Source organism: Rana temporaria, chromosome 5, assembly GCF_905171775.1.
Source record: "Rana temporaria chromosome 5, aRanTem1.1, whole genome shotgun sequence".
Taxonomy (NCBI): domain Eukaryota; kingdom Metazoa; phylum Chordata; class Amphibia; order Anura; family Ranidae; genus Rana; species Rana temporaria.
Window position 1 is genome coordinate 29,517,675 of NC_053493.1, and position 16,868 is coordinate 29,534,542.

The window sequence follows — 16,868 nt, forward strand, 5'->3', positions numbered from 1 at the left end:
CCGGCCCATTTACGCTACGCCGCCGTAACTTAGGGAGCAAGTGCTTTGTGAATACTGTACTTGCCTCTCTATGTTACGTCGGCGTAGCGCATATGAGATGCGCTACGTCCGCACAGAGATACGCCGATCTCTCTGAATCTGGCCCATGAGGTTTTATTGGGCCCATGCCAGTCGAGACAATGCAGATGGGGCAGCTTTTCAGTGCCCATTGCAATATTGCCTAGGGGCCCATCCTGCCTTTGTCTCCTGCAACCAGTAACATAGTTGCGTTAAAGCTCTTCATGCCCCTAGTGTGCACTCTTTACAGGAATTCTCCACAACAGAATGTTCTCATAGACTGGCAATTCAGTAAATTACTTCCACATTTTGAAGTGGTCTTGACAGACTGTCAATGCTTTGCACATTTTAAGGCTTGTACAGTAGATGCATAGCAAGTTTTCTTGCTATGTGTGCCTAGTTTGGCTAGGTAATCAGTCTACAGTTGTTCTCAAAAGTTTGCATACCCTGGCAGAAATTGTGACATTTTGGCATTGGTATTAAAATGATCATGCCAAAAAACTGTCTTTTATTTAATGATGGTAATCATATGAAGCCATTTATTATCACATAGTTGTTTGGCTCCTTTTTAAATCATAATGATAACAGAAATCACCCAAATGGCCCTGATGAAAAGTTTACATATCCGGGAATATTTGGCCTTGGTACAGACACAGAAGGTGACACACACAGATTAAAATGTCAATTAAAGTTTAATTTCCCACATCTGCGGCTTTTTAACCACTTACTTACCGCCCTATAGACGTCCTCCCAGAATCGCGCTCCTGTGCGTCCTCTGGGGCGCGCACAAGGGAATGAAGGGGCTGATAACAGCGGTTTACCACGTGATCGCTCTGTCCAATGACGGAGCGATCACTTGTAAACAAACCGGCGTCACGTGATGACGCCGGTTCCTCCCTCCCCTCTCTGTACCGAACGGTACAGTGTGAGAGGAGAGGGGGGGAGAGAGCGGATGCAGCACGAGTGCTGTGGGCTGGATCTGTGACAAATGCAGTCACAGATCCAGCCAGCCATCCATCCCTGCTCAGCCATCCCTGCCCCATACTGTGCAATACTCCATACCCATACTGTGCAATACTCTGCAATACCCCACACTACTCTGCAATACCCCACACTACTCTGCAATACCCCACAATACCCTGCAACGTTGCCTATGGGTATTTTTAAATAGCGAAGTTTGGCGCCATTCCACGAGCGTGTGCAATTTTGAAGGGTGACATGTTGGGTATCTATTTACTAGGCGTTACCTTTATCTTTCACATTTATGCAAAAGAATGAAGAAAAAATACGAAATTTGCTAAATTTTATAACAGAAACAAAGAAAAAATCCATTTTTTTTACAGAATTTTCAGTCTTTTTTCTCTTATAGCGCAAAAAATAAAAAACCCAACGGTGATTAAATACCACCAAACGAAAGCTCTATTTGTGTGAACATCATTTGGGTACAATGTTGTATGACTAAGTAATTGTCATTCAAATTGTGAGAGCACCGAAAGCTGAACATTGGTCTGATTATTAAGTGGGTTTACGTGCCTGGTGGTCAAGTGGTTAATGTGCAATTAATGTGTGTATAAATAGTCAATGAGTTTGTTAGCTCTCACATGGATGTATTGAGCAGGCTAGATACTGAGCTATGGGGAGCAGAAAAGAACTAACCTGCGTAACAAGGTAATGGAACTTTATAAAGATGGAAAAGGATATAAAAGATATCCAAAGCCTTGAATATGCCAGTTAGTACTGTGCCAGGAGCTGGCTATTATTGCCTGCAGTATCAAGAGTCACTCTGCAGCATTGCTGCAGTAACACTGCTTCCCTCTAGTGCTCACCTAAGACTCTATGTCATCATATTCTGCCAGCAGAGTGATTAACACCAGGGAGTAAAGGAAAGCATCTTGGGAGTTGTAGTCTCGGGACTCAGGTTTCACACCCAGGCTGGACTGTAATGGACTACATTTACCAGCCTCCTGGAATAGGAGAATAGAATGCTGGGAGAGGTAATATAAAGCCTGTGCTGGGTCAGAATAGCTCTTTTGGGACCCTGGTCTGGATCTGCAAGCAAGTGACTTAGTGTCAGACTGTGTTGTGGCCAAAATGCGGCCTGTGCTAGAGACGGTGGTCATGTTTGTGTACAGGGACATCCACTGCCAGCTACTTCTGGTTGCCCAGCGACACCCTGGAGGCCACTTTCATCACATCCACACCAGATCCAGCTGTGTGACATGAGGTCAAGCGCCATCCCTCGAACCAGGACCCTGGTTGCGGAGCCTTAACCCCTTTCTTCAATCGCCCAACTTCTTATGACAAGGCACACTGCATACAGACAACGTTGTCTTTCTCTTTGCCTACACCTGTAGAACTCTGTGCTACATTTACTCCCTGCCGGGTGCCCAACAAGGGAAGTGTTCATTTTGCTTCAGGATACCTCGGGCGCACTTTGCATTCCTTGCTTGTCAGGACACATCTGCCTAATTTACTTGACTGCTTATCGGGATACCTACAGTATATCACCAAGGAGCTAGCTGAAGACTCAGGGCTTTCTTTCCTTTAAAGGAACTACACCCCCCCCCCCACAAGAGATTAATACTCATGGTGCCATAAAGGCCCTACTTGCACCTAGGAATCTATTATTATGTGAGCGTGTTAAAGTGGATGTGCCATGGGAAAAAAATATTAAAAGCCAGCAGCTACAAATACTGCAGCTGCTGACTTTTAATATTAGGACACTTACCTGTCCTGGAGTCCAGCGCCGATCGCAGCAGAGGACGAGCGATCGCTCGTCTCTCTGCTGCTCCCCCCGCCATCCACGCTGAGGGAACCAGGAAGTGAAGCGCTGCGGCTTCACTGCCCGGTTCCCTACGGCGCATGCGCGAGTCGCGCTGCACCCGCCGATTGGCTCACACGCTGTGTGCTGGAAGCCGAGTGTTCCCAGCACACAACGGGCGACAGACGGGAAGTCAGAAAAACCCGTCTTTTGCCCGTAGCGTGTGGCCGGAAGAAATAAACTCCGACGGTTTTTCTGACGGAATTCCACTCAAGCTGTCTTGCATACACATGGGCACACCAAATTCCGACCGTCAAGAATGAGAAGCTGAGAAAAAAGAAGTTCAATGCTTCCGAGCATGCGTCGACTTGATTATGAGCATGCATGGTTTTTAGTCCGTTGGAATTGTATCCAAACGAACGTAAATTCCGAGAGAGAACATGAGAAAATTCTCCGTTGGAATTTCCGACGTAAGAAGTCCGATGGGGCATACAAATGGACGGAATATCCGATAAAAAGCTTCCGTCTGACTTTTTCCGTCGGAAATTCCGCTTGTGTGTACAAGACAAAAGCCCTCCAGCACTGCGCTGTCACCACTGAAAGGGCTTCCATCTTCCCCTGGTTTTCCTTCCGGGTTCGAGTGGCCCAGGGGCGCAATGACATCACTCCCGTGCATGAATGCGGGAGCCACACTGTATGCCAGACCTTCTGAGCGCATGCACCAGTGACGTCCCAGGCTGCATGCACTCTGAGGGTCAGATTCTCGTAGATCGGCGTATCTTTGCGTGGGCGTAACGTATCCGATTTACGTTACACCTCCGCAACTTAGACGGGCAAGTGCTGTATTCTCAAAGCACTTTCTCCGTATGTTGCAGCAGCGTAGCGTAAATAGGCCAGCGTAAGCCCGCCTAATTCAAATTTGGAACAGGGGGGCGTGTGTTATGTAAAATAACCATGACCCGACGTGATTGACGTTTTTCACGAACGGCGCATGCGCCGTCCGTGGACATATCCCAGTGTGCATTGCTCCAAATACACCGCAAGGACGTATTGGTTTTGACGTGAACGTAAATGACGTCCAGCCCCATTCACGGACGACTTACGCAAACAACGTAAAATATTCAAAATTCGACGCGGGAACGACGTCCATACTTAACATTGGTACGCCGCATGTACGCCACCATATAGCAGGGGTAACTTTACGCCGGGAAAAGCCTAACATAAATGGCGTATCTGTACTGCGTCGGCCGGGGCGTACGTTCGTGAATTCGCGTATCTAGCTGATTTACATATTTCTAGGCGTAAAACAGCGTACACGCCCCTATCGGCCAGCGTAAATATGCAGTTACGATCCGACGGCGTAAGAGACTTACGCGGGTCGGATCTAATAGAAATCTATTCGTAACTGATTCTAAGAATCAGGCGCATAGATACGACGGCACAACTCAGAGATACGCCGTCGTATCTCCTTTGTGAATCTGGGCCTGAATGTCTCCTAAACAGTGCATGTTTAGGAGATATTCACAGCACCTACAGGCAAGCCTTATTATAGGCTTACCTGTAGGTAGAAGTGGTAGAACAAAGTTTATTTCCATAGCTTTCAACCTAAACAAGAGTATTGATCTTGTGTCAGCGTTCATTATATCCTGCAATCAGTTACTGTTTCCTTTTTGACTGTCTTCTACCATCAGTGGGCCAGATTCACAAAAGAGATACGACGGCGTATCTCCTGATACGCCATCGTATCTCTGTGTTAGGGCCGTCCTAACTATGCGACTGATTTATAGAATTAGTTACGCATAGCTAGCCCTAAGATCCGACAGGTGTAATTGAATTACACTGTCGGATCTTAAGGATGCAATTCTAGGCCGGCCGCTAGGTGGCGAGGCCATTGCGGTCGGCGTAGAATATGCAAATGAATAGTTACGGCGATTCCCAAACGTCCGCGCTGCCCGTTGATCTAACTTTACATCCTTTCCGTTGAGTTACGCCGCGTAAAATTAGGGCTGAGCCCTAGTTGTCCTAAGCCATGTTAAGTATGGCCGTCGTTCCCGCGTCGAAATTTTAAAAACAATGTTGTTTGCGTAAATCGTCCGTGAATGGTGCTGGACGCCATTTACGTTAACGTCAAAACAAATGACGTCCGTGCGACGTCATTTAGCGCAATGCACGTCGGGTAATTTACCCGACCGAGCATGCGCAGTATGTTCGGCGCGGGAACACGCCTAATTTAAATGGTGCCCGCCCAATTTGAATTGGGCGGGCTTGCGCCGAGCGCATTTACGATACACCGCCGCAAGTGTACAGGTAAGAGTTCTGAGAATCAGGCACTTACGCTGTAAACCTGCGGCGGTGTAACGTAAATCACATACGTTACGCTGCCCAGGAGCAACGTAATTCTATGTGAATCTGGCCCAGTATTATTTGTCATAGTAAAACTTTAGCAAGTGACACATTTATGTTACTGGATATTAATGCTTCTAATGCCTTAGTACACAAAGTTCAACTGTTTCACTTCAATTGTGTGTGTTTCTAATTGTCTTGGTCACTACCAAAATGTCTGAACCCAGGGTGTAAAGAGGTGTCGGATCAAGGCAACCAGTGGGGTACAGATTCAGCAAGTTGCCTACACAGGGGTAGCGCCGCAGTACTGTTCAATCACCTAAGAAGCAGAAAATTTGGGAATCTCTTGACAGCCTACCTGGCAGGGCCCCCCTCAAATATATCAAACCGAGATTTTCAATTAAAAAATACTAAAATTATTCTTAGCGGACACAAAGATAACAGAGAAGCTGTGTGAATTAGCCCTTTTTTAAATAGTTTTTTTTTCTTTTAACAAAAACATTTAAATGTTTTGAAAAAAAAATATTTGACAATTTTTATTAAAAAAAATCATTTTTTTCCCAAGAATTTTATTAAATTTTACAAGGGTTTAAAACAATACAGGGTAACAATTTGTTATTTTTTTAATGAGACAGGGAAGCTGGCAGCTGTGTCCGTGTCTCTCCCTGCAGCAGCCGAAAGTTGTGGGAGGGAGAGAAACCGGGTTCACATTGGGCATCCTGTATTTTCCCCTCCATCCGACCGCACTGATTCCCTCTGCTGTATGGGCCCCCCTGTGAGCCCGGGCCCCCTACAGGAGGACTGGTGGTCCCCCCCTATCAGCGGCCCTATTGATACCAAGCCAAGGTCAGGTAAACCAAAAAAGTAATTGCAGCATCAACTGCCAGAAGAATTGTTTAGGTTGCAAAGAAAACCCACAGGTAACCTCAGGAGAAATACAGGCTGCTCTGGAAAAAGACGCCGTGATTGCTTTTAGGGAGCACAATACGATAATACTTGGGAAAAAAAATGAGCTGCATGTTTGAGTTGCCAGAAAGAAGCCTTTACTGTGCCAATACCACAAACAAGTCCGGTGAGGTGTGTCAAGGCGTTGTCGGCATATTGTAACTGGGCTTTTTTTTGTGGCTTTGGCACAGTAAAGGCTTCTTTCTGGCAAACATGCAAACATCGAACATGCAGATAATTTTTGTTCAAGTAGTGTCGTATTGTGCTCCTTAAAAACTACCACACCGTCTTTTTTCCAGAGCAGCCTGTATTTCTCCTGAGGTTACCTGTGGGTTTTTCTTGTACTCTGAACAATTTTTCTGCCTTCTTAATAGATGATTGAGCAGTACTGACTGGTATATTCATATGCTTTGGATATCTTTTAATATCCTTTTCCATTGTTATAAAGTTCCAAGTGCCTTGTTACGCAGGTCTTTTGACAGTTCTTTTCTGCTCCCTATGGTTCAGTATCTAGCCTGCTCAGTTCATCCACGTGTGAGCTAACAAACTTATTGACTATTTATACACAGGCACTCTTAGCAATTTAAAAATCCACAGATGTGGGACACTAACCTTTAATTGTCATTTTAAGCTGTGTCACCTTCTGTGTCTGTACCAAGGCCAAACATTCTAGGGGATAGAACCTTTTGATTAGGGCCATTTGGGTGATTTCCAGTGGCGTCACTAGGGTTGGTGTCACCTGGTGCGGTAAAATATGGCGTCACCCCCCCCCCCCCCCCCCCATAAAATGTTTCAAATATTTTTTACCCTACTGTTTGCTCTCTGTTCTCCTTTCTTCCCCTTTTCTCTCTCTCCCTATCCATCTTTCTTGTTCGTTCTATCCCTTCTTCTTTCTCTCCATTTTTCTTTGTCCCCTCCCCCACCTCTCTTTATCCAGAACCGGAATTCACATCTCAGGAGCCTATAGGCCAGGGGCGTACCTAGAGCATTTGGCACCCGGGCCGGATCCAATATCTGGCATCCCCCCCCACGTTAAAATGTAAAAACACCCCACTGTGCCCTCTGCATCCTTCAATATCTTTTTGTTACTACTGTGTACCCCTCTCCACAACTGCACCTCTGGACCCCTTTACATTGCACAGCACCCTGCATCAATGGACCCCTTTACATTACACAGCCCCCTGCATCACTGGACCCCTTTACATTACACAGCCCCCTGCATCACTGGACCCCTTTACATTAAACAGCCCCCTGCATCACTGGACCCCTTTAAATTGCACAGCCCCCTGCATCACTGGACCCCTTTAAATTACACAGTACCCTGCATCAATGGACCCCTTTACATTACACAGCCCCCTGCATCACTGGACCCCTTTACATTACACAGCCCCCTGCATCACTGGACCCCTTTACATTAAACAGCCCCCTGCATCACTGGACCCCTTTACATTAAACAGCCCCCTGCATCACTGGACCCCTTTACATTACACAGCCCCCTGCATCACTGGACCCCTTTAAAATTACACAGCACCCTGCATCACTGGACCCCTTTACATCTCATAGCACCCTGCATCTCTGGACCCTTTTACATTGCACAGCACCCTGCATCACTGCACCCCTTTTACATTACACAGCCGCCTGCACCTCTGCACCCCTTTACATCACATAGCCCCCTGCACCTCTGGACCCTTTACACTACACAGCCCTCTGCACCCCTTTACATTACACAGCACCATGCATCACTGCACCCCTTTTACATTACACAGCCACCTGCACCTCTGGACCCCTTCATGTTACACAGACCCCCCTTCAGTGCAGACACCCCTCAGTGCAGACACCCCCCCTCAGTGCAACCCCCCCTCAGTGCAAATCCCCCCCTCAGTGCAAACCCCCTCGGTGCAACCCCCCAGTGCAAACACCCCCCCCCCCTAGTACAAACCCCCCCTCAGTGCAAACCCCCTTAGTGAAAACCCCCTCAGTGCAAACACCCCCTTAGTACATCCCCCCACCCCTTCAGTGAAATCCCCCCAGGTGCAAACACCCCCCCCCCCCATTCAGTACCCCCGGAGGAGCTGCTGGTTGTTTTGGGTGGCACATTTACCTCATGGCTCTTCCGAATTCCTAGGGGTGCATGATGCATTTAGTAAAAGTAAAGGAATGTCCACAGGTGCTCTTTGCTGTGCTCTTTATTACCCAGCCGGGTAAAAACAATAAAACTTGTGGTGAGGAAAGTAAAGTTGAAGGAAGGAATGAGAATAGCAAATTCAGGCGTAATGATAGGAAACAGTCCTGCTCCCAAGTGTAACACTTCTCTGCGCCACTCCTGCCAGAGTGGGATTAGTGTACCCGGACATGCCTCTCACTGACCTGGCAGCCGGAGTATCACTCGCACATTTGTAGGATAAAGTCCCTGCCACAGACCCTCCTTAGTGAACTTGAACTTGAGGAAAAGTCTCTGCCACAGACCCTCCTTGGTGAACGTCAGGGAAACACCTCGGCCACAGGCCCCTTTCTGATTGTAGTTACGGAGGAGATCCTCCTTAGGTGAATTACGCCTGAATCTCCTTCAACTTGTTGCTCAGGTACCGACTGACAGGTGATCAATCATTCAGTGTCCGGCTACCTTGATCCCCGGTGGTTTGTCGAGGCCCTTTTGGATCGCCAGCCCCTCAATGGCTCTCCTCAGAAGGACTCCCCACCAAACAGCACTACCGCTTGGGATCTTCAAAGGTGGGATCCTCACTGGGTTCCCGTTGCTGCTCAAATGTTCCAGGCCAATGTGGCCCCGGAACCAGGAACACAACGTGGCACGCACGCCCCGGCCAAGTAGGCCATAACGCAGGGGCGCCGTGATGTGGCCACCCTAAAGGTGGGTGCCACACTGGACGAAGGAGAACCCAGACCCAATGGCGTCTGCCCCATAAATACCCTCCCCCAGCATGCACAGCGAGGCCAAACCCTCCTGATTGGCTGCTGGGGAAGAACACCCAAACCTTGACTCCACTGCTGCCACCTACTGCACAGGGGTGGGAAGAACACCCCAGCACAACAGAATAAGCCCACAGCACAGGCAAGCTGAGACAGAGACCCTGTTTTGCACATAACAATGTGGATCAGAGTTTAAAGGAGTTCTCTAAGCTAAAACGTTTAACCCCCGCTGTGCCCGGGCTGTAAAACTATACAAAATAAACTTTCACTTACCTGCCTACGATCCCCCGTTGTTCCGATATCGCCGTCCCATTCTCCGGTCCCGGTCTCTTCCACTTCCTGCGGGTCGGTGACTCACAGTGCGCTCAGCCTATCAGCGGCCGCAGCAATGTCCCGTCGCGGCCGCTGATAGGCTGAGCGCACTGTGAGTCACCGACCCGCAGGAAGTGGAACAGACCGGGACCGGAGAACGGGACGGCGATATCGGAACAACGGGGGATCGTAGGCAGGTAAGTGAAAGTTTATTTTGTATAGTTTTACAGCCCGGGCACAGCGGGGGTTAAAAGTTTTAGCTTGGAGAACTCCTTTAACTACACTCTGATCTCCCTCTTAATTTAAATAGCACCGGTACCTAAAGGAACCAGGCGCTACACAAATAACTGTGATAATAAATTGAATTGCTTTATATGATCACTATCCTTAAATAAAAGAGTGTTTTGGCATGATCAATGCCAAAATGTCACGATGTGACGATCTCTGCCAGGTTATGCAAACTTTTGAGCACAACTATATGTAATGACTCCAAGCTGCTAATGGTCATCAGAAACACATGCAGGGACATCTATGTGTCTGCTATAACTCTGGGGTTTTAAATCCTACACTGTATACAGGTTCTCTTAAAAAACAACCTATGCCTTATTAATGTTTTATATACAGTACAGACCAAAAGTTTGGACACACCATCTCATTCAAAGAGTTTTCTTTATTTTCATGACTATGAAAATTGTAGATTCACACTGAAGGCATGAAAACTATGAATGAACACATGTGGAATTATACATAACAAAACAGTGTGAAACAACTGAAAATATATTTCATATTCTAGGTTCTTCAAAGTAGCCACCTTTTGCAGCAGACACATCTCTAGAACTGGTAAGAGGAGACTGTGTGAATCAGGCCTTCATGGTAGAATATCTGCTAGGAAACCACTGCTAAAGAAAGGCAACAAGCAGAAGAGACTTGTTTGGGCTAAAGAACACAAGGAATGGACATTAGACCAGTGGAAATCCGTGCTTTGGTCTGATGAGTCCAAACTTGAGATCTTTGGTTCCAACCCCCGTGTCTTTGTGCGACGCAGAAAAGGTGAACGGATGGACTCTACATGCCTGGTTCCCACCGTGAAGCATGGAGGAGGAGGTGTGATGGTGTGGGGGTGCTTTGCTGGTGACACTATTGGGGATTTATTCAAAATTGAAGGCATACTGAACCAGCATGGTTACCACAGCATCTTGCAGCGGCATGCTATTCCATCCGGTTTGCGTTTAGTTGGACCATCATTTATTTTTCAACCGGACAATGACTCCAAACACACCTCCAGGCTGTGTAAGGGCTATTTGACCAAGAAGGAGAGTGATGGGGTGCTGCGCCAGGTGACTACCTCTTGAAGCTCATCAAGAGAATGCCAAGAGTGTGCAAAGCAGTAATCAAAGCAAAAGGTGGTGGCTACTTTGAAGAACCTAGAATATGAAATATATTTTCAGTTGTTTCACACTTTTTTGTTATGTATAATTCCACATGTGTTAATTCATAGTTTTGATGCCTTCAGTGTGAATCTACAATTTTCATAGTCATGAAAATAAAGAAAACTCTTTGAATGAGAAGGTGTGCCCAAACTTTTGGTCTGTTCTGTATACCTATGAAAAAGATACATGTGAACAATCTCAAAAAAGGTCATACACAGTCTCTAAAGAGACTCAAACATCCACATTGTACCTGACAGTGAGGCCGCAGTTAACATGATCAACTCGAAAAATGACTTTTTATGCTGTTGTGTAATGCTGTCTTATTCCTCTTTGTCCCAAGCCAAATGTGATTTTTAATGACATACTATACGGACAATGTAATGTAGACACCCCTCCAAATTATTGAGTTTAGGTGCACAAAGTCATCTCCATAAAGACATGGTTTGTTGAGTGTCCTGCCTTAGCCCTGACCTCAACCCAATTGAACACCTTTGGGATGAATTGGAACACCAACTGTTAGCCAAGTCTTCTCATCCAACAGTAGTACTTGACCTCCCAAATATTCTTCTGGGTGAATGGGCATACATTTTCAAAATCCACCATTCCAAAACCCTGAGGAACTCCTTTCCAGAAGAGTGAAGGCTGTTATAGAGATAATAGAATGTCAACTCCCTTTTAATGGCCATGGTTTTGGAATAGGATGTCCAACAAGCTCATATAGGTGTGATTGCCAGGTGTCTATTGGATCATTCTTGGACCAATTCCTAACTCCTCTAATGTAGCCAAAGAGACAAACCCCCAGTCTACTCTGTCAAATGCTTTTTCAGAATCTATTGACAGAGATAGTCCTGGGAGTCCATCTTTATTTTTTTTGTAGGAGCAATGCTGATTTCACCCCATTGTCTCTTCCTTCCCTCCCAGGGACGAATCCTACCTGATCCATATGTATCAACTCCGGCATTAATACCTTCATTCTATTGACCAGGACTTTAGCAGTTAGCTTTATGTCCTCATTCAATAACGATGGAGTATTGTGCTATATCTTTATCTTCCTTTGGTATTACTGTAATATATGCCAACAATTATTCCCTTTTCATCCCCCTCGTTCTAATATGGACTTCATTTTGGGACTAATAGATCTTTGATTTTTTTCATAATAGAGGGCTGAGAATTATTTTTTATAATAGAGGGCTGGTCCTGAACTCTTTCCTGTCGCTATTCCTTTTAATGCCATTAGGATTTCTTCCTGAGTTATGGGTCTTCCAAGAGTGAAGAGTGGAGGCTGTTATAGAGATAATGGAATGTCAACTCCCTTTTAATGGCCATGGTTTTGGAATGGGACGTCAAACAAGCTCATATAGGTGTGGTTGCCAGGTGTCTACACTTTTGGCCATATAGTATATGTCCTCTTTTTTCTCTTCTCTTTGGAGTGATCTGAGTAGTTGATATGCACTTTGGAAAATGTTGTTACCCTTTGTGTTGCCTATGCATTTCAGTCGTTAGATTAGGAAATACTGACTCTCTTACCAGCCCACACCAGCTCTTTGGCACACCTCACCGCCTCCTTGGTCTTGCAGTAATGTAGAGGAGCGTGTCCACTCATGGAGAAGGAATTCAGTTTTGCTCCGTGGCTGATCAGGACTTTGACACATTCTAGGTTAGCAACCTCACAGGCAACGTGTAATGGCGTCTTCCCGTTGGGTTTACTGTTGATAGAAGCGTTGTGTTCCAGCAGAACCAACAGACTCTCCAAGTGCCCCAACATCACTGTAATGTGTAGACCCGTCGCCCATGATGATGCCAGTTTAAAACTGGGCAGCCAATAACCTAATGATATCAAAGTTACACCATGTGACTTGGGATCACAGCAACAGAGCAGGCTTGAAAAAATGTAGACATCCATTTTACTACTTTAAGGGCGATGTGTAGTGTTGATGTGCATATTTTTTTTACCCCCAGTAACCAAAATAATATTATTAATAAAATACATTATTTCATTATTACCTCGATAAAAAAAATACTTTTATCAAGGTAATAATTAAATAATGCATATGAATATTTAACCACAGATTTTCTGCTACAGGGCGTCCGCACTGTGCAGGATCACCCCTATATATACGTGATCCCGTACTTCTGGATATCAGACGTGAGTGTGCGCCACCAGCGACTCAATCCCACTGTGATTTTGCACAGCGGGTCCCACAGACCCGATGTCCGCCGGCACCCACGGATCATTCGGTACACATGTAGAACGGCAATCTGCCTATGTTAACAAGGCAGATCGCCGTTCTGTCAGTACAGAAGGCTTGGATCCTGTGTTCAACACCCATCCATGCCTTCCACTAGTAATAGCACCTCCCCCAATACACTGAAACATCAGCTGGCACACATATAACCCTTTGACCGTGCCTGATGTTAAAGAGGTCGTAAACCCTAAACAAAATAAATAAATACATAAACCTGTAAGACAAAAGGCATAATGAGCTAGTACGCATCGCATACTAGCTCATTATGAAATACTCACCTTAGAATTAAGCTTTCTTAGTTGCGCCCGCACATCGCTGAGGCGACTGACATTTCCCCCAGAGTTTCTTCTGGGTTCAGGGGCTCCGGTGCGGTGACTGGCCAGAGCAGCAATGACGTCATACCCACGCGCATGCCGGTCACGGCACAGGGCCCTGAAGAAACGACACAATCGGCTGTTCCTTCAGTGTGCATGTGCCAACGAAGTCGGCGGCAGCGTATATAGTAAATATCTCCTAAACGGTGCAAGTTTAGGAGATATTTACAGTACCTACAGGTAAGCCTTATTATTGGCAATTAAACAGGAAGGCCCGGATTCACAGAGAGCGGGCGCACATTACACCGCCGTAGCGCATATCAATGTACGCTACGCCGACGCAGCGCAGAGAGGCAAGCATGGAATTCAGGAAGCCAGTGCTCCCAAAGCTGCGTCGGCGTGGCATAGATTTCGAAGGCGCAGGCCGACATAGGTGGAAGTGGACCTGCCCCTTGCAAAGCCATGCAAATGAGGCGTGACCCCATGCAAATGATGGTTTTAGAGCCAGACAAGTACGTTGAACGAACTGCGCATGCGTCGTGTCGTGGACGCATCCCTGTGCGCATGCTCACAACCAGGTTGGAACAACTTCCTAAGATACGCCGGATCACTGCCTACGCCATGAACATACAACTTACGAGCACCTCTCGTAGCCTGCTTCGGTCGCGTGCACGTTCGTGATACGCCATATTTTCCTCATTTGCATATTTGAATGGCTAATTAATGGCAGCGCCACCATGCGGCCAGCGTAAATGTGCGCCCACCCTACACCGGCGTAGGCAAGTTACGTCGGTGGGATTAGGCCCGTTTTTAGGCGTATCTTAGTTTGTGGGTACGGCGCACAGATACGCTGGGCGCACATTTGCACTAAGTCGGCGTAAAGTGATTTACGTCGGCGTAAGTGCTTTGTGAATCCGGGCTGAAGACTTTACTTCTCCTTTGACCCCTTTACTGCCAGTGTCATTAGTACAGTGACAGTGCATTTGTTTAGCACCGATCACTGTATTATGCCTTGTACACACGATCGGTTTTCCCGACGGGAAAACTGTCATGTTTTCTTTTGGTCGAGAAAACCGGCCGTGTATATCCAAAAATTGTCAGTTAGGTGTCCAAATTGTCCGCCGCAATATCGCAGTTCTGCAATAAGTCGCAGATCGCCACCATTACTAGTAAAAAAAAAAAAATCCATAAATATATCCCATCATTTTTAGATGCTATAACTTTTGCACAAACCAATAAAACTTATTGGGATTTTTTACCAAAAATATGTAGCAGAATACGCATTGGCCTAAATCAGTGATTCTCAAACTGCGTGCTGCGTGAGATTTGCAGCTGTGCTGTGGGAGTTTTGAAAAATATTTAAAATTGCTGGCGCTTTGAAACCTTTAACATATCAAAAAATGTAATGGTAAATCAATGTCGCAAAAGTTAAAAAAGTAACATATATAAAAACGCAATCTCTGTCAGTCTGTCATTCATTGGTTCCTTTTGTAACACAAGACTTGTGTGAGATCTCGAGAGAACTCGATCGTTCGAATTACTTTATAATAAGAGAAACTGTTTCATTCCAACTTTTAGGCTTCATTTCCATTGGACGTTTTTACAGCCACTTTTTTTAGCCTTGTTTACAGCTTAAAAACGCCTGTCCAGTTTTTTTTTTTGAGCTGGAGCTCAAAAACGCAGCGGTAGCGTTTTTGCGCGTTTTTGAGCGTTTTTTAATGTCCGGCATTTTTACAGCTCTAACTCTGGAGCTTCAGAACGCACTGGTCCTGTTTTTTTTTTTGCAGCTTAAAAACGGCTCAGCCATCTACAGCTCAAAAACGTCATGGTGGGCATGAGGCCATAGACTAACATGGAGAGCCGTTTTTAAGCTGCAAAAAATGCTCAGAAAAGTGGCTGTAAAAACGTCCATAGAAATGAAGCCTTAAGCTTATAAATAAAGTTTGTTCATTGTTTAGCAATGGAGAAATACTTCTAATCAAGTCTGGAACTCTGAAAGAGAAACTGTTAAATGAAAAGCTCATTGGCTCACTGATTTTCCCCAGAAGTCTGCACTAAGATACAAGTCTGGTTTTGGGCATCCCCTGCAACAACATTTTTATTTTTGGTGAAATACACCCAAAGGGAAACCTGTCTGAGGCTGGGTTCACACTACTACACTACTTTCATCCTACTTTGCTCTGTGTTCAATGTTTCCCTATGAGAGCGTCTTGTAGCGTCCTACACAAGTCGGTCCGACTTTGAAAATGCTCCCTGTACTACTTTTGGTCCTACATTGATCCTACTTAAAGCCCATTGAATATCATTGAAGTCGGACCAAAGTAGTATCCTGTTCATGAAAGTAGGATGGATGTAGGACCAATGTAGGATAAATGTAGGACCAATGTAGCAGAGCAAAGTAGGATGAAAGTAGTGTAGTAGTGTGAACCCAGCCTGAAGGGCTGCAGTCGCTGACACTATTCTCATTAGAACCCTGCAGGTGCAGCAGTTGATTGATAATGATAAAAGTCACAAATAAGTGCAGGTCCGATTCCAGGTATGTTGTGGTTCATTGGCTGCCTATTTAAATGTTACTGGATAGGTTTGAACAGGCCCCTTTAAAGGCCTACCAAACTTTTTGGTAACGTTTTTCGGTAAAAAAAAAATATATATATACTCACCGGCCACTTTATTAGGTACGCCTGTTCAATTGTTTGGTAACATAAATTGCTAATTAGCCAATCACGTGGCAGCAACTCAATGCACTTGGGCATCTAGAAGTGGCGAAGACGACTTGCTGGAGTTCAAATTGAGGATTCAAAATTAGGAAGAAAGGAGATTTAAGTGACTTTGAACATGGCATGGTTGTTGGTGCCAGATGGGCTGGTCTGAGCATTTAAAAAAACGTCTGATCTGTTGGGATTTTCACGCACAACCATCTCTCGGGTTTACAGACAATGGTCCAAAAAAGAGAAAATATCCAGTGAGCGGCAGTTGTGTGGACAAAAATGCCTTGTTGGTGTCAGAGGTCAGAGGAAAATGGGTAGACTGGTTCCAGCTGATAGAACGGCAACATTAAGTAACTCAAATAACCCCTCGCAGGGCCGTCTTAATAGCATCATGGGACCCTGGGCAAAGTAATGCTCTGGGGCCCCTACAATGGAGACAATTTTGGGGCATCGTGGGCTCAAGGACCAGCTGCTTTGGGGAAAGTGCAGGGCCCCCCCCACATACAGCTGGGGCCCCTGGACAGTGCCCAGGTGTGCCCTCTCATTAAGACAGCCCTTTACTATCACCATTCAAGACCAACAAAACACTGCCACAGCCCGCAAGCATAACATCTTAACCTTAAAGGGACACTAAAGGTTCCTGTTAAAAAAATAAAATAACAAACATGTTATACTTACCTCCACTGTGCAGCTCGTTTGCATACAGTGGCCCCGATCCTCGTCTTCTGGGGTCCCTCAGAGGCTGTCTCGGCTCCTCCCCACATTAGCTAACCCTCTTCATGGCAAGCTCTCTCCCAAGGGGGTTAGCTTGCGGGCGCGCTCCC

At 45.9% G+C, this 16,868-nt stretch overlaps 1 protein-coding gene across 1 annotated transcript in view; it reads right to left on the minus strand.

Annotated features, from left to right (window-relative positions):
- Window positions 1-16,868, minus strand: part of ASB4 (ankyrin repeat and SOCS box containing 4) — a 49,955-nt gene that overhangs the window by 21,258 nt on the left and 11,829 nt on the right. Inside the window, exon 2 of the mRNA XM_040352303.1 lies at window positions 12,304-12,603. Coding sequence (XP_040208237.1) covers window positions 12,304-12,603 — 300 coding nt within the window. The remainder of the gene's footprint in view (window positions 1-12,303; window positions 12,604-16,868) is intronic.